Below are 18,385 nucleotides of genomic sequence, written 5' to 3' on the forward strand. Positions count from 1 at the left end.
GCAACGAAACTCGCTCTAGAAATGTGGCGGAAAATCCAAAGAGATTCTGGTTCTGTGTTAAGTAAACCGGCGGAAAAGCTCAGTAAGCGATGAGGAGGAGGAGGAGGAGGAGACAAGGGACCCAACCCTTCGGAGCAGGTAAAATCGTGGCAAATGTCCGCACACCGCGACCTTGCGCCGCCTGGTTTCGTGACGGCGATTAAGGCAGTCGGCACGCGTACCGCGTACGTAGTTTCTATTTTCTAAGAGCGGTGTGGAGTCGCGTCGTGGAAGTGGCGGCTGGTCCTGCGTGACGCGAGACCGGAGGAAACTCGGCGCCAGGCGCGGCGGCGCCGCTCAGGCCATATCGATTGTGCCGCCGCCGCCGCCGCCGCCGCCGCCGCCGCTTTCACTCGAGATGCGCGCTGCGCGTCGCCGCTCAGTCGCCCGGAATCTTCGCCGCTTCCGCAGTCTCCACAAAAAATGCGCGCGACACGCCTGCCCTGCCGCAGATGGCGCAGTGGCTGCGCCGCCCCGCCCCGAGCCGACGCTCCGAGTTCCGACTACCGTTTTCGAAGTCAACTCGCACGAAACACAAGGGAGACGCGGACAAGATAGCAAACTTTTGAAGTCATACGTTACTATCCCGATACTTTGGATTCGTCGGTCTGTAGACCTACCGCAGGAAGTCCAAAATAGAACGGCACGCGACAAGTGTAATTCGTACCTTAAGTTTTACCTCTGTCTTTCACCTCTGGGGGTGTTCGTCAATGTGAAAGGAATGTGAATGAGTGCGAGTATAGCTTGGGCACTGACGGTTCGGTTATTTACACAGATAGTTCATCAATCCCGGTAAGCGACAAATTCGACGACTTTTGCTTGTTATCGATATCGATACTGGCAAGATATCAAAATATGTAACGTAAATGGCCGTATCTTTTGACTACATTGATTTAGATGCTTACGTTTACGTTAGCGTCAATAGACCACAGACCTTAGGATGTGGCATAAATATCAATCTGGTACGACAACTAAAAATGTTCAAATGTGTGTGAAATCTTATGGGACTTAGCTGCTAAGGTCGTCAGTCCCTAAGCTTACACACTACTTAACCTAAATTATCCTAAGGACAAACACACATACCCATGCCCGAGGGAGGACTCGCACCTCCGCCGGGACCAACCGCACAGTCCATGACTGCAGCGCCCTAGACCGTTCGGCTAATCCCGCGCGGCCGATACGACAACTCCTTCCTGAGAAAAATGGGTCTTCAGGGAGGGACGGATGGAGAGACAGACAATCGGATAACAAATGGCAAATTTTTTTCGTGTGATGTTACATATTTACAATCTTCTGATTTTTTTCCCCTGTTTTCTTTGCTTGTATTGCGAAACCTTGCCTCTTGCTGAATTTCGCGATTCTAGGTCAACGGGGAGTACCCTGTAGGTTTTGATGAGTTTGCGAATATCAAAATATTTTAAGTAAATGGCTGTATCTTTTGATCACATTGACGTAAAAGCTTCAGTTTTTTACGCCATCAAGGGACCGTAGACCTTGGTATGTGACATAAATTTGAACTTGGTACGTCTACCATATGAGAAAGATGCTTTTTAACAGTCTGACATCCAAATGGACAACGAAGTGATCCCATAAGAGTCCTGTTTTAGCAACTTAGGCACAGTACTCTAAAAAGCCGAGTTCCGTCACTATTCGAAGTCCATATTAAACTATAAGTTAAAAAAATGGTTCAAATGGCTCTGAGCGCTATGGGACTTAACATCTGAGGTCATCAGTCACTTAGAACTACTTAAACCTAACTAACCTAAGGACATCACACACATCCATGCCCGAGGCAGGTTTAGAACCTGCGACCGTAGCGGTCGCGCGGCGCCTAGAACCGCTCGGCCGCTCTGGTTTGGCAAACTGTAAGTCTCCATACAACTGGCTACATATGTCATTTCAGAAGTCGGAGGAAAGCAATAACATACCACAACCATTACAACAAAGCTGGTTCGAGAACATTTTTCCATATAAGCAACGTATTAGTTCCTTGACTGCGGGCTTTTACTCCCTTTTCTCGTGTCATTTTACTTGAGTCGTACATACAATCCTGCTCCGTAGCTGAGTAGTAGCGTTCTCCTTTTTACCGCGTGTCACTGAAATGGCATCATAGGAAGAGCTGTGATTAGTACGAGATTTATTATTTACTAGCGGAGAAACCTAGCGTTGTCAGCTACATATTTCTAGCTGTGCGTCCACGCCCGTACCGCCAAACATCTGGCCTGGCGCGTAATGTTGATCACATCTTATCTCCTGAACTGTGTGTCATACAATGACATAATTTTATAAATACATTTAGCGGCATATGTACATATTGTCTGCAAAATGTATTCAAATGAAATTAGTAGCAATGAAAAATAAATTTAAACGTCATGCATGATGCGTCGCCGGCCGGAGTGGCCGACCGGTTGTAGGCGCTACAGTCTGGAGCCACGCGACCGCTACGAGCGCAGGTTCGAATTCTGCCTCGGGCATGGATGTGTGTGATGTCCTTAGGTTACTTAGGTTTAAATAGTTCTAAGTTCTAGGGGACTGATGACCTCCGATGTTAAGTCCCAAAGTGTTCAGAGCCATTTGAACCATGATGTGTCAGCTTTTCCGCATCACTTGTTTATGACGCCATACCCGCTGAGCTGCATGTTGCAGTTACATTGAGTTGTATATGTGCATATGTCTGTAAAACGTGTCGCGTTGTAAAGAAGTAATAAATTATAATATCATGCCTAACGCGGCATCTTCACCGGATAAACAGCAGAAATATAGTAAGCGATAAACATAAGTTTTCAGGGGTTGTCAGCGAGAAAACATTCCCTGAATGTTTGAGATTATGTGTAAAGTTTGTTGCAAGTCGCTGTGTGCTCTCATTCTGAAATACTGGGTGAATGAAGTCTGCGATTTCACGCGTCTCTGGCTACGCTTATTTTTCACCCCTTCCCCTTTGATAGCTTGGGGGGGGGGGGGGGTTCTTACCCTCCACGACGATTATCGCCTGATAGTAAGGTATGTGTATACCAGGCTTGGTTAAAATTGGTCCAGTGGTTCAGGAAATGGGAAACACACACTCTTCATTATTGTACAGGTTGAACCAGAACTCCAGAGAAAAACTTTCAGAGGTGGTAGTATGGATCGTAATAACAAAAAAGTGTAAACTTGGGCTCTAAATTGTTTATCGTAAGAGCTATGAGCACTATATTTACGCTATTGTGAAACACACATCTCGTGCTGGAAAAAGGGGTCCTAGCTCTTAAGCTGTGCACTTTGGAGTCTGTGTGTATTCATTCGCGTCGATCATCTGCTGCCATAGCCCATTAACACTAAATTTCGCCGCACTGTCCTAACGGATCGTTCGTCCCACGTCCCACATTGATTTCTGCGGTAATTTCACGCAGTGTTGTTTGTCTGCTAGCACTGACAACTCTACGCTGCTCTCGGTCGTTAAGCGAAAGCCGTCGGCCACCGCGTTGTCCGTGGTGAGAGTTAATGCCTGAAATTTGGTATTCTCGGCACTCTCTTGACAATGTATACTTCTGAATATTGAATTACCTAACGATGTACGAAATACATAGAATGACCCATGCGTCTAGCTCCAGTTACCATTCCGCTTTCAAAGTCTGTTTATTCCCGTTGTGTGGCCATAATCACGTCGGAAACCTTTTCTCATGAATCATCTGACTACAAATGACAACTCCGCCAATGCACTCCCCTTTTATATCTTGTGTTCCTGATACTACAGTCATCTACGTGTCAGCCTCAAGCAATTAGGGAAATCACGAAAAACCTAAATCCAGATGGGATTTCAACCGCCAACTTCTTCAATACGAGTCCAGTGTCTTACGACTGCGCCAGTTCGCTCGGTACCAATACATGCTTCTTGTTCTCAGTACACCAGTCGTAATTTAATTTCAGAATATTTCTCGGACAACAACTTAAATCACTAGGTATCACAAGAAGTGTAGTAGATACACTTTCTGTTCCACAGTGAGACGATTCTCAAGCACGTAGAACATGTCACAAAAAGATACGTAATACATATTTACAAAAAAGCGTGATGCTAATGTCTTTTCCACAAACCCCAAGTGAAACGTTCCCCTTGAATGTGGAGTAAGTTTCGAAACTTGTAAGTTTGCAATAAATTAAGGAGCATATGATGTTTCTTAAGCTATTGCATCCATGCTTCATCTAAGAGAGACATAGATTACAACATTTACTTAGATTGAGCACGTTACTTCGCTAAAGATGTGCAGAAGTCATATTTTGTGTAACACGTTATTTAATATTACGAATAATATATACACACCGCTCTTTTCCATTAAAAAATTCGCCAGTGGAGTAAGAGTTGGCCGCCAATAAATCCTTTAGGCTCCTCTTAAACTTAACGTTATTAATAGTTGCACCCATTATGGCTACTGGCTAGTTACTGAAAATTTGTGTTCCTGATTATTTACACCTTTGTGGGTAAGTAAATGCAAATCTTCTCGACAAATTTCAGTAAGGAATAAACATATTTGGAAGAAATACTCAACAATCCTAGTTCCTTCAACATGCCTCTGCAGGCCGTGCTTCAGTTCACACACAAACAATTCGCATCACACAATTTTGGACAAGGAAAAAAATGAGGTTAATGTCAAGGCGAGATAATAATACACATTTGAAATGGACGGTGTAAAGAGACTTGCCTCTACGCCGAGAGTTTTCCAGCTGCCGCTCTTCTTGTATCGATAGTAGGGTCGGTCTTTCTAGCTCGCCTTCCTCCCCCCCCTCTCCTCTCTCATTGTAATCGTCTGGGCCACGCCTCCCTTCTGTTTGCGAACACAATTTGGACCCGTGCCCGCCCGCATCCACTAATTAGTCCGCAACCGACGTATCCGAGTTTCTCGCGGAGCACAATACCATTAATGAGCTCGCAACCCGACAGGATCCCACGTCTTCCGTCGCTCACCCGCAGAAGAGAATAGCGGCCGCCTTTAAGCACAAGCAGAGTCCGACGAGAGAGTTGGGAAAATTCTACAACGCGTCCTGTATTCAGGGCTTTGCCTGATGCCGGATCCCAAACACAGTCTTAATACGTATCATTTCCGTTGCCATTGCCCACCCTGTCGAGATTCAGAGCAAAATGAACTTCTAACTGAAAGACAAACTTCTTGTTCACCTAAATTCAAGTCTTTCCGTAAGGATACCGCACTGAGAGTGGCTATTTAAGACTCGTAAAACAGATTTCTGGCTCTAAAAATGCTCCTTTATGCTTAGCTCATCTCCGTCTCAGTAGTGTGTTTAGAGAATATGAACGAGGGCATGTTGAAAAGTAACGCTTCCGAATATATTGCGTGAAAATTGTTTTTTCAACTAAAATAATCGTTGTTAACATTCTACATCTTTATTCTTCGTGTCTACATATTTATTCCTCGATATAGTCACCCTGACGACGAAAATATTTCTCCCACCGAATGACCAGTTCGTTGATACCGTCACTGTAGAATATTTGTTGGCGGAGCCAAGCCTCACCTCTGCTTGAATCCTCGAAGATGTTCTTTTAAGTTCTGGAAACAGATGAAAATCGGATGGGTCCAAGTCAAGCCTGTATAGAGGATGGTCGATGACACTGAACCCAAGGCGTCGCATTGTTGGAAATGTCGCAGCGTTCGTGCCTGGTCTGACATTGTCAAGCTAAAGGAGAGGGTTTTCCATGTATGGACGAACTGTTCGAATTCGAAACTCAAACACAGCTCGCTGTTTCTCACCCATCAACATAGTTAAGTTACACACCACCTTGTTGCACGCTACAGTTCGAAGCCCTAGCGCAGAGGGCTGCAGATACTGTATGTAGACATGAAAAACAGATGCAGAATGTCAACATTTATTTAAAAAGTTTTAAGTGTTTCCAGATAACAAATTCAGAAGCGTTACTTTTCAGCACTTTTCGCATTTGAAGATATCTATGATTGTACTCCCATCAACGTCGTTCTTTAGCATCAACCAACCTTGGCCTTTATTTCGATCTCGTCAACGATATGGACATCAGATTGAGCAAAGCTTAGTTTAGATATGTCAGAGAGAGGGAGAGGGGGGTTTATCTGTTTATTTTTATGAAAGAGTTGCAAAATTTGCCCACAGTTACAAATGTTCCATTTATTCTTGGCTAATTTACTGAAAGCCCAAGTTTTCCAACTTCCAGTAGTTACAGATCTACAGCAGCCCATTAATTCTGGAGCAAATCTGCCTACCTGTACTCCAGCGATATGTCATTATAATTCCTGCAAAGCTAATATTTCACGTATTTAGTGTAACAGTTATGTATTCATAACCTGTACGTGTTGCGTTTATCACACATACTAATCTCAAACATAGACTTGCCCCTCAGGTGTGCGTGTATTTTTGCTCAGTTGTATTTTCACGTTCAGTAACGTTAAGCTGTTTCTCATTGTCAGACGAAAGGGATATGCCACCTCCGAAATTGTACAAACATTAAATATGGATAGTGCCATGAGGTAGGTCTGAAATCACTATCCAGGTAGCATTCTGTTGTCGGCTGTGTGTCAGTGTTAATCCCGTTTTTACCCAACACAGCAGCTAGTGAACCAGGGATCAGTTCGAGCAACAATGTTATAGACGCGCCTAATTTGTAACTCGGCCTTTCAATCGCTCCAGCACTTCCTGCTTGCGCAGTTTACTTACAGCATAGTGCGCAGCTACTAGACTCGATCCTTCATTTACTATTTTCGCGTCATGTGAGGGAGGAATCTAGACTGTAACGCGATGCCTCTCGTATGTACATTCGATCGTTAAATTTCCAGCACGAGGTCTCGTAGCGTTCTTGTAACGTTTTCAACTGCTCAAAACAAAAATTGAATTCGCTTTGAGCCAATTAACCCAAGAGCACTGTGTTCTCTCCGTGACGGTAATATACGCAGCCTGGCTGATGCGTCGTGGCACGGAGAGGGTGCATGCCAGCGGCCTGTCGCAGAGAAAGCGCCATCATCAAAATTACTAAAAGTCGGTGCGAAATGACGATTGTGATTACGCGTCCACTCCCCCCTCACCATGTTTCTGTTCGTGCGTGTCTGTGTTTGTTTAAAAAAAGATAGAAGAGAGATGAACAGGAAGAGGTATGCGGCTAGCAATCAGTGAAATTGCAGGCTTGCAGTCTGTCAGTCACAGCGTGACACAGATTCTACCTGTCTGAGGAGCGGTCGCGGCATAATTGCTCTCTCTCTCTGGCAGCAGAAAATGATTAAAGAAATATTTTTAACTATCAAAAGTTGTGTAGAATCTCGTCTTTACGGTGTACGCAGCTGCACAGAAGTGCAAATTGATTTTTACTTCATTGTCTCGCGATCTCGCCCACTCGATGTAAGCTGCTACGACGTTCCTTTCATTTTACTTCTTGCTACGGTTTATATCTTCAAAAAGTTTGTTTGCCAGTCTCGAGCTCGGATTAATCGACTGTTCGTATTTCATGAATGAAAGGAGAAATTTATCTTCGCGGCATGCAAAAATTTGTACCAGAGTGGATTTCGAAGCAGATTCCGTGCTTAGCGCGAGGGACCTCAAACCGAATCAGTTCCTCTTGTGTTACTATACGCATATATCCCGTGGGAGGTCGTCTGATTGTTTTGTTCGGTAGTAAGGGGTGGGTGACAATCGACGCCTGAGTGTGTCTTGGAGGTAAGCATCGATGTCATAATTAAGGCAGCAGCTCGCGTGAATCCCGCACTATTACAGATTTTCCTCTATCATAACAGAAGGAATATCACTGATATAACTGCGCCAGTGAATGGATTAGTCGTTTGAAAAACATTGAAGTTCGGTATTCAGTATGTTAGAAGTAGTAAGATTAGGTTTTAACTTGTTGTCAACGATGTGATCCATTCCGAGTAAGTGGTCAAGATTTCTCCTCATCCCTCCCCTTCCCCCCCCCCCCCCCCCCCCTTCCATGCCCTCGCTACGCACACGAACCGAGCACGTACATACATGCGCGTTTGACATACCAGATGCCTCCAGAACATGTATCTCCGTCACGTCCAACCCCACCTGTGCTACATAGTCAATTACGCGCTTGAGATGTCAGTGGCGTGTTAGGCATGCTGTAATGGACGCATCTTCCACATCGTTCTTTCGATTAAATCATACGTCGTTTCTGAATAATTCGTACTTTTAGTTTGTGTCGCCCAAAGATTGGTAATATTTAATTTCAAAAGATGATTTAAAACAACCAGTTACTGCGAAATAGCTACGTAGTAACTCCACATTTTCCGACTCCTTTTGCTCTTCCTATTTCCTGCTACATGCAAATCTCAACTGATTTAAAATTCTACATCTACATGGATACTCTGCAAATCACATTTGAGTGCCTGACAGAGGGTTCATCGAACCACCTTCACAATTCTCTATTATTCCAGCCTCGTATAGCGCGTGGAAAGAATGAACATCTTTCCGTACGAGCTTTGATTTCCCTTATTTTATCGTGGTGATCGTTCCGCTGTATGTAGGTCGATGTCAACAAAATATTTTCGCATTCGGAGGAGAAAGTTGGTGACGGGAATTTCGCGAGAACATACCATCGCAACGAAAAACGCCTTTCTTTTAATGATTTCCAGCTCAAATCCTGTATCATTTCTGTGACACCCTCTCCCATAATTCGAGATAATACAAAACGTGCTGCCAGTCTTTGAACTTTTTCGATGCACTCCGTCAGTCCTACCTGGTAAGGATCCCACACCGCGCAGCAGTATTCTAAAAGAGGATCTACAAGCATAGTGTAGGCAGTCTCCTTATTAGGTCTGTTACATTTTCTAAGTGTCCTGCCAATAAAACGCAGCCTTTGGTTAGCCTTCCCCACAACATTTTCTATGTGTTCTTTCCAATTTAAGTTGTTCGTAATTGTAAAACCCAGGTATTTAGTTGAATTTACGGCTTTTAGATTAGACTGATGTATCGTGTAACCTAAGTTTGAGTTCCTCTTAGTACTCATGTGGATGACCTCACACTCTTCGTTATTTATGGTCAACTGTCACTTTTCGCACCATTCAGATATTTTTTCTAAATCGTTCTGCAGTTTGTTTTGATCTTCTGATGACTTTATTAGTCGATAAACGACAGCATCATCTGCAAACAACTGAAGACGGCAGCTCAGATTGTCTCCCATATCGTTTATATAGATAAGGAACAGTAAAGAGCCTATAACACTACCTTGGGGAACGCCTGAAATCACTTCTGTTTTACTCGATGACTTTTCGTCAATTACTACGAACTGTGAGCTCTCTGATAGAAAATCGCAAATCCAGTCACATAATTATCACCTTTATACTCGCCCTGGTACTGATAACGAGCGAGCGATCTGAAAATTGTCTTAAAAAATTAAAACTGCAAATAGGTCTTACACTGCTAATAGTAGTCATTTCTGTATTTTTCTTTATAATCGTTAACTGTTAATTCAGATCCTCTCGAAGCGTGCACGTTACATGGAATGTGTGACTTCATAAATTTTGTTGGCGTAGTTACAGTTTTCGAGGCTTTGTCACAAGCTGTCAGCTTTGAATTACGGCTGATTTATTCGCGCATCACTAAGGTCCATTTCAGCCACCATTACACAGGGACGCGTGGCCGAATTTTCAGGGGAGGGCGATGATACGCTACACTTCCTTACACGTAGTGTAAGCTACTGATGCAGGAGGCCATTAGTGACATACACTAAGCGGAATGTTCCGCCTTTTTTGTTACAGAAACCAGAGAGTGCACAGAGCAGGAGTTCCGCTGTAACAACGGCCGCTGCATTCCCTCGCACTGGCAGTGCGACAACGAGAAAGACTGCGCAGACGGCAGCGACGAGATTCCGCAAGTGTGTCGTAAGTAGACAACCCTGTCGTTCGCCCTCTTCTCTCTCTCTCATGAGTCGCCCAACTAGTAATCTTCCAACCCCTCTCATCATACTTCTTTAGCTGTTTGCTTACTCCATCGCTGGTGAACCATCCTCAGTATGGGAAGTCAACTCCACCCAAGATGACTGTGGTGTCATCGACCTCATAGAATTCACACTTATTTGTAGTCTCCCTTCGTAAAAGCAAACGGACCGTAGTGAAACAATCACGGCCCCATGATCATTATTGGAACGAATTAGTAATCTATCGGGACCTGCACCGGTTATTAGGACAATGAGGCAGGAGACACAAAAACCTCAATTTCATTGAATCATAGCTATGGTTTAACCTATATTTCTAATGTAAGCTTAGTGCTGCCTCCTGCGGCGGGACAGGAGTTACTCGAAGAGTTTGAGTGGAGAAAGTGTCGGTGAACAGTAACGAAGATCGGCGTAGAGCTTAGTAGAAATACCAGAATTATTAGACTTTCTTTTCTGTTTCCGAAAGAGGTTTCGGTCTCTTGTTGTTGTTGTGTGGAAATGTCACAGCTAAAGCCTGTGGAAACGTCACAGCCGAAACCTACCAGCGAAATAACTGGGAGGAAACGGCGGAAGTACGAAATTTAATACTACGCTGTTCAAGACAAGAGGTTTCACGTAAAAAAACCTATCGCTAACTGGCTTGCCAGCACGCAGTGCGAACCTGCACCTGTTGCGGAACGCAGACTTCGCTCCAGAACATAATCATTCATTTCGATGCACGTCGCCGTAGTTTCCTGTGAAAAAATAGGCTATTATTCCCCAGGAAACCATTCATTGCTTATTTCAATACAGCAAAAAAAAAGTAGAAATTACTATTGAACCAAAAAGCAGTCCAGTCCCGTAATTGGCGTCATTTCATGAGACAAATAAGCGTAACCTAAATTTTCTGTAAGATGTTCGAATGCACTTAGTCACTTACAGAAAATTTGCTTTCAGCTCTTTTTCACCAAAATATCTCCACCAACCTTTTGCAGGTTCTAGTAACACCACAGATTTTAGCTTGACAGCTTAGGCAACCAAAAATGTTCTGACAATTTTTCTTTCTTTCTTTCCTTCCTTCTTTCCTTTCTTGCTTCTCCTTCTACCTTCAGTAGTAATATGCTAGGAGTTTTGTCTCACAATTACATGTACTTTCTGTAACACAGCAACACCCTTTTGTAAAGTTTCGTTGTCGGATTCTCTTCCGCGGTCTGTGTCCAACACGCTCAGAATCCATCACCAGCCATACAAATAAATCGCTTTTTGTCGTCTGTATTCTTTCCATGCAGCTCATTTTCCACAGTTCAGCAAATACCCTAGTAGCACTGTATTTTGTCAAGTGTTACAGCTGCTTTGTTTGTAACTTTGGTAGTTAATGTTCATTTCTTCACTAAATCCTCCTTCCAGAAGGACTGTCTAACATATTTTGTAATACTTATCGTGGAATTTTAGTAATTAAACGCTGCACTTCATAATGTGCACAGATTTATTCACAATTGAGACACGAAATACCTCAGGTTTGCCTACCACGAGATTGTCAAAGACATCAGTAATAGTCATGCATTTTCATTTGCCTTCTATAACACCTTCCTCCTGTTGAGCTATAAAGGTATTACACGAAACTTCCATTGCAACTCTTGAATGTGATGTTTATGATATTTAAAGATCAATATTTATTTCTGTCATACCTCTGTAGTGCCTTAAATTGTACTGCATTTTCAATCAAAAACACTAACCTGTGTGCATGATTCAGATAATTATGCCATACAGTACATTTCGAACTGCAGCCTTCGTAAACAATTCAGACCGCAGCGCTGAGCAATTCGCAATGGTAACGTGTTGTTTTGTTGTATCTTCAGCGTTAAGAGTGTTCAAAGTGGATGCATTCTGCAGTAGTCTGTGTAACAGTCAAGAAGTCATCTTGACAAGCATCTAGTTCCTCAGACTTGGAACGCATATGTTGGCAGCATCATCTCTCTGCAATGGAATGAGTGATTTAGCGGCGTGGGGAGGGATAGAGTGAGTGGGTGGATGGGTGAGTGAGTGAGTGAGGGGGTGAGTGAGTGGGTGGGCTGGGTGAGTGGGCTGGGTGGGTGGGTGAGTGAGTGAGTGGGGCGAGTGAGTGGGGCGGGTGAGTGGGGTGGGTGAATATTTAGAGTGTGTGTGTGTGTGTGTGTGTGTGTGTGTGTGTGTGTGTGTGTGTGTGTGTGTGTAAATTTATCACGTAATTAAGAAAGGAACAACAAGAGTATAGCGCATTGCGTAAAATGAACATAAATCAACATTAAACTTTCTTGACGAAGTTGATGATCATTAGTTAATTAAAGCAGCTTTAGTTTGCACAACAGCAAATAGATACAGAATTGGTCACTGTTGGATTCTGCATCATCAGAAGCATTACTGTGCTTCAAATAACATGTCGTTACCCTTTGTGAGAGAATCAAGTATAGTTCCTCATATAGTTCCTCATATAGCTCTACTCTGACACCTTTCCCATGTACGGAAGTAGAAGAGGCATTTGGGATAACCTTTTGATTTAGCCACCAGCTCTTGATAGGTTAGAAAGGTAAATCTGTCTGCTGTACCAGTCGTGGTCCAATTGGAGAGCGTACTCACTCACTTTCCTCCGACCTTTGCAATGACTTATCCAGCTAGTTACAGGGGAACCTACACTTCAAACCTATACAGGTATCAAACATTGCCAGAGGTGAAATAGGCGATAAGCGAGAGATAAAAATCCTAGGACTGATAGCAGATCGAACTCCAGACCTTTGGATTCTGTAGTCTAGCACTCCACCACTTAACCACCGAACCCAAATTTACAATCCGCAAACAATGACTTGTGAAATGGAGAGATGAGTCCAAAGGTCTTGGTGGTTGAATCCGTACTGATCTTCAACGCCCATAGCCTGTGAACTCTCAGCGTTCCTACACGCTGAGGGTACCGCGCGCGCGCGCGCGCGCGCGCGTGCGTGTGTGTGTGTGTGTGTGTGTGAGCGCAACAGCATTGCAGCAGCGCGCGAAGAGTAGGGGCCGAGATACCAGACGGTGGTATGGAGTGCGGCGTCGCCAAGTTGGTGGTGGTCCTGTTGCAGAAGCGCATGTGTGCGGGCGCAACCAGTGGACGTGCGAGCCGGGCATCTGCATCTCGTCGGCGTGGCGCTGCGACGGCCAGCCTGACTGCCCCAACTTCTCTGACGAGGAGGGCTGCAGTAAGTTGACTTCCAGCCGGGGGCGCGCCGCCGCGTCACAGTCCTTCGCCGACAGCCGCCGCCTCGCGCTCCTCTGCGCACGACCGCCCTCGCTGTACGACTGAACGAGAGTACGCTGCTATCTCTGCTCGTTTCCGAGAGGAACATTAATGGCATTGGCGGTCGTGGCGGTGTGCGCGGGTGGCGGCAGTGCCGGCGTGGGCGTCTGCTGGCGCGGCGAGCGCCCCCGCGTGCTAGCGCACCGTGCTCAGTGTACCTTGCTCCTCTTTCAGAACAAAAAAAGTGCGCCTCGGACGAGTTCACCTGCCGAACGGCGCCCGGGGAGTGCGTGCCGCTCGCATGGATGTGCGACGACAACCCGGACTGCTCTGACGGTTCCGACGAGAAGGCGTGCAGTAAGCTCTCTCATCCACGCACACAAACACTGCATGTCGCCTGGGCAGCTTTTTTTAGGCATGCATAGCAGCCGCTCACGTCTCTCTGTTCTATCAGTGGTCTCTCAACACGAGAGTGGTAGGGAAAGGAAAGGTATTACTGCAACAGATTTCAGATACAGCGGTTAAAAACAGTTCCTGCTATACGCTGACAGACTAGGAGCTTCTGTCAAATTCACTTCTGACAAGGAGACGGCACGACCGTGGGGTCCGGGATTTGTCCGAAATTTTGTGTGGTGAAAGAGAACCCCTAACACCTCACATGGTTAAAATATTAGGACGCACTACTCGGAAAATCCCGAGAAAAATCGATCCAAAGTTTCTTAGGTGCCGTATGAGTATAAAATGTTAGTCCATCGACGAGCCGCCGTCTGGCCTGTATTTTACCTGCTGTCCAGTAAAGAAAGGAGCGAAGGAGATTTTTGGACGTACATTTCCGACCAGCATCACAAGCTACTACGCATGAATAATTATTATGATACATACGCCAACTTCCTCAGGAGAACAGTCATGTGAACTCCAGTTTGCATGATGCGATTCAGAACATGAAGAAACGAGAGACAATTTGATCTTTGAAAAACAAATACGATCAAGTGACGAACATCACTATCTAGTTTAGACTTGGATTTTTTTATAAAATGCCGAGGAACCCGTAATTAATTTTAGTTTGTTATATTACTTTTAAATGTCAGTTGAAAATTATGTACTACTGTGGAATGTTATGACTAATAAATTGGGGGAAAAAAAACATGTTTAGCGGTCGAATCCTTACGCCAGAGGTCTAGAGTTCGATTCCTCCTCTGGCACTTTTTTTTCCTTCTGTTGCTTGCAAAATTGCAGCGCATTGTTACAGGAGAATCGTGAAATTAATTCCCGGGAAGACTGTATAAAAATTCGTTCTATACTTCACCATCAGTTATCGTCACCAATATTCCGAGACATGATTCAATATGCCTGGTTTGCCTCAAAATTATCAGAAACTCAAAACATTTTCGTAAATGTTAATGGGGCATATTTTTGTACAGATTTATTGCAAACGCCCTGCGATTGTAAAAAATCCGCTTTTATATGTTGCGCAAGATGTCGCAAAAATTATTGCTTCGTTTGTTTTTATGATAATTACCACTGCTGTTCTTGTTTATAATTATTATATGTATAAAAATTGAATGTTTCCAAATCGAATTTGTTATTCTGATCAAAAACCCAATGATTCTCCTCATATACTTTACAATGAAAAATGGAAAACCCACCGCCATGAATTGTGTTGTTGGACAAAAAGAAAATAATGTTTATTCAATAATGTAACTAATTTGTTAAAGATAATGTAGGTTTGGAAACTTTCTGAATAATTGGTGGAATAACAAAAGAAAATGAAACAGAAGAAGAAAAAAAGTGCCAGAGAAGGAATAGAACCCGAGACCTCTGGCGTAAGAGTCCGAGCCCTAAACATCTAGGCCAGACGGCGACTCGGCAATGGACTAACATTTTATACTCATAAGGCTGCTAAGAAACTTTGGATCGATTTTTCCCGGGATTTTCCAGGTAGTGCGTCCTAATATTTTAACCACGTGAGGTGTTAGGGGTCCTCTTTCACCACACACAACTTCGGACAAATCCCCGACCCCACGTTCGTGCCGTCTCCTTGCGAGTTACGAAAGACAAGCACAACAGTGTTGCTTATAATTACTTGTAGTTCGCGACCTACATCTACAGCAGGCAGCTGAGAATGACTGCGTGGGTGAGAAGGGAAGTGGGAAACCTTTCTTCCCCTCGCTGCCTTCGCACCACGACAGCCATCGCATTGTCTATTGCTGTGGCTTTTTGGTTGGTCGATGGTCGAGGGAAGGGGGGGGGGGGGGCAGGAAGACACCCCGGTGCTGAAGTTGGGCGCCCTGTGGTGGCGACAGAAGAGACTCCCGCAAGAAAAATGTCTATTTCCACAATGGCGTGTCTGGGACCACGATTTAAACGCAACAGTCCCGTCTTGTGGCTTTCTTAAATTGATCAGCTGATATTAAAATTAATTCGCTCGATCAGTCGATGGTCCTGTAACTGATCAGTCGGTCAAAACGGCCGAGGAAAATTTATAATATAATCCGAATTTGCGTATTAATATTTCCAGCTTGTTAATTAATTATGCAATTGGTGATTAGCGGCTTTGGAATTTAGTCATGCACTAATCCTTTGTAAAGGACTGGACTAAATAGCTACTGAGGCTTGTCCAGATGCCCGCATCTCGTGGTCGTGCGGTAGCGTTCTCGCTTCCCACGCCCGGGTTCCCGGGTTCGATTCCCGGCGGGGTCAGGGATTTTCTCTGCCTCGTGATGGCTGGGTGTTGTGTGCTGTCCTTAGGTTAGTTAGGTTTAATTAGTTCTAAGTTCTAGGCGACTGATGACCTCAGCAGTTGAGTCGCATAGTGCTCAGAGCCATTTTTTGTCCAGATGTGTGTTACATCTCACTGAAAAGTCTCTGTTTTACACACACACACAAATAACATAAATTTGATGTTTTGGTAATTTATAAAGATATGCTGCAAATTTGTTAGCATTTGAGCTGTGTCTATAATAGTACTTGAGTGTATAAAGAACTCGTCGGGTTTTTGGTTTACATATGCCATAAACTCAGATATGATTTGGGAACTGACAAAGAAAACAGTAATTCAAACTCTTTCCTTTCTGTCTTAAGAGACGAGGCGTGAGTGGCATTTGTGTGATAGTATTGTGTACATGGTAGTTGTGTAGTAGTATTGTGTACAATGTAGTTTTTGTCGCTTTCTTGCTTGCACTAGTTATTTATAAACTCGGGTGTGTCTCGTAAGAGTCGTCAGGCACACTTCCTCTGGTGTTTCGGCAGATACTTGCAGCTTCGTTTTTGCATTGTATAGCTGGAGTCGGCCCAAACATTGCTCTCGTCACTGCTTTCATGGGAGGCCCAGTGTCAACAGAAAGGGTCGGTCTGTTTCGCATTACAAACGAATTATTTTAAAATCGAAAGTTTACGTGTCCATTCGATAGACGGCTCCCAAATTACCCAGATCCGATATTCGTTTTATTGACATGTACTGAAATGGACAGTAAAACAACGAACAATAATCAGTAACCCAACAGCAATTAAATAGCGCTGCGTGCTTGACTGCGCCAGTCAGCGCGGCAGGGCAATGCAGTCGCTGCTCGTGTACTGGTTATTCTTAGTTTTACTAACCCTGTTAATGTGTGTCGATAAAAAAATTATCACCCTAGACTAATCCGGGAACGCTCTATGGAACAAGCACTTAAAATTCGGCTATAAAAGTAATTTTGTTTGTAACGGGAAACAAAGACACGCACTTCGTCGACACCGTGCGTCACAAGAAAGACGTGATGAGCGTTAATTATTTCGGCTGACTCCAGCTACACAATGGAAAAACGGAATTGCAAATATCTGCTGAAACACCAAAGAAAACGCGCCTGACTACTTTCAGGAGACTCACCTTAGTATACATACACCTGCTCAGCAAGTGTAGAAACAGCAGTATTTTTCCGTCCAGTGGCTCCAAAAGGTAAGAAGACTCCATTCATCCCGGCCAAACATGCATGCTTTGTCATGAGATAACCAATGTTTGTGATTTGTCATTGCTTACATGAAGAAGAAATAACTATTTAAGGTAGGAAGGGCTGTTAAGTGTTCTATGTGAATTCGAAACTGGATTGAAATTCAGTTATCTGCTTTGATAAAGTCACGATAGCGAACATTTTAATACCTGAATGAGATTTTCACTCTGTAGCGGAGTGTGCGCTGATATGAAACTTCCTGGCAGATTAAAACTGTGTACCGGACCGAGACTCGAACTCCGCTACAGAGTGAAAATCTCATTCTGGAAACATCCCCCAGGCTGTGGCTATGCCATGTCTCCGCAACATCCTTTCTTTCAGGAGTCCTAGTTCTGCAAGGTTCGCAGGAGAGCTTCTGTAAAGTTTGGAAGGTAGGTGACGAGGTACTGACAGAAGTAAAGCTGTGAGGAAGGGGTGTGAGTCGTGCTTGGGTAGCTCGGTTGGCAGAGCACTTGCCCGCGAAGGGCAAAGGTCCCCGAGTTCGAGTCTCAGTCCAGCACACAGTTTTATCTACCAGAAAGTTTCATTTTAATACCTGTTGGATTCAGTAGCAACCGAGTACGTTTAACGCTCCTGCTAAATTTGACTATTTTAAATGTTTTACGTAACAAGTTTATCAGCGCAGTTAGCAAACGTAGATCACTTCTGCTATTGTCATACTGCGAGCAGACAGTATCTTATGGCGTATCTACGGGGTACTGTCATTCAGTAAGATGTATTTGCAATTACATTCAAGAACGCATCTGATTGATGTCATGTTAATTTGTTTCTAATAGAAAATTTAATCATAAGTGATATTAGTCGTCTGTTGGTTTAAGCAACGTATTTCAGGCCGGTTCTCCAGTTCGTATATCACGATAGAGATTTTCTCAAATCGTTACGGAGAAAGGATGGAGATTTATAACGCAAACCACTCTTAGATTGTTAAAAATTTAAATCACTCTTTTTGTTACCATTATTAAAGTATAATGATGACTGAGTGTACGGGGAAAAAGGTCAACGAGTTGATGACAGCACTCAGAGGCTTCTGACCAGCCGTTCGTTCGTACATGTATAATAAAGAATGAGGGAGAAAAGGCTCTTAAGGTAAAAAGTGACTGAAAGAAGGGGTAGGTTGGCAGGAGCCGTCCTGGCGCATCAACGAATAATTAATTTGATAATTTATAGAAGTGTGGGAGGCAAAAGTTTTAGGAGATAACATTTGAATACAATACGCTAGTTTAAATGGATGTAGAC

General features: G+C 44.0%; 1 protein-coding gene across 5 annotated transcripts in view; it reads left to right on the top strand.

Annotated features, from left to right (window-relative positions):
• LOC126482401 (very low-density lipoprotein receptor) overlaps positions 1–18,385 on the top strand; it is a 623,117-nt gene that overhangs the window by 580,168 nt on the left and 24,564 nt on the right. For 3 of the 5 annotated variants that reach the window (XM_050106517.1, XM_050106519.1, XM_050106520.1), the window contains 2 exons: positions 9,759–9,881; positions 13,398–13,520. In XM_050106517.1, coding sequence (XP_049962474.1) covers positions 9,759–9,881; positions 13,398–13,520 — 246 coding nt within the window. Of the gene's footprint in view, positions 1–9,758; positions 9,882–13,008; positions 13,126–13,397; positions 13,521–18,385 lie in introns of all 5 variants that reach the window. The other 2 variants (XM_050106518.1, XM_050106521.1) reach the window with 1 other exon arrangement.

This window comes from Schistocerca serialis, chromosome 5 (genome assembly GCF_023864345.2).
Source record: "Schistocerca serialis cubense isolate TAMUIC-IGC-003099 chromosome 5, iqSchSeri2.2, whole genome shotgun sequence".
NCBI lineage: Eukaryota > Metazoa > Arthropoda > Insecta > Orthoptera > Acrididae > Schistocerca > Schistocerca serialis.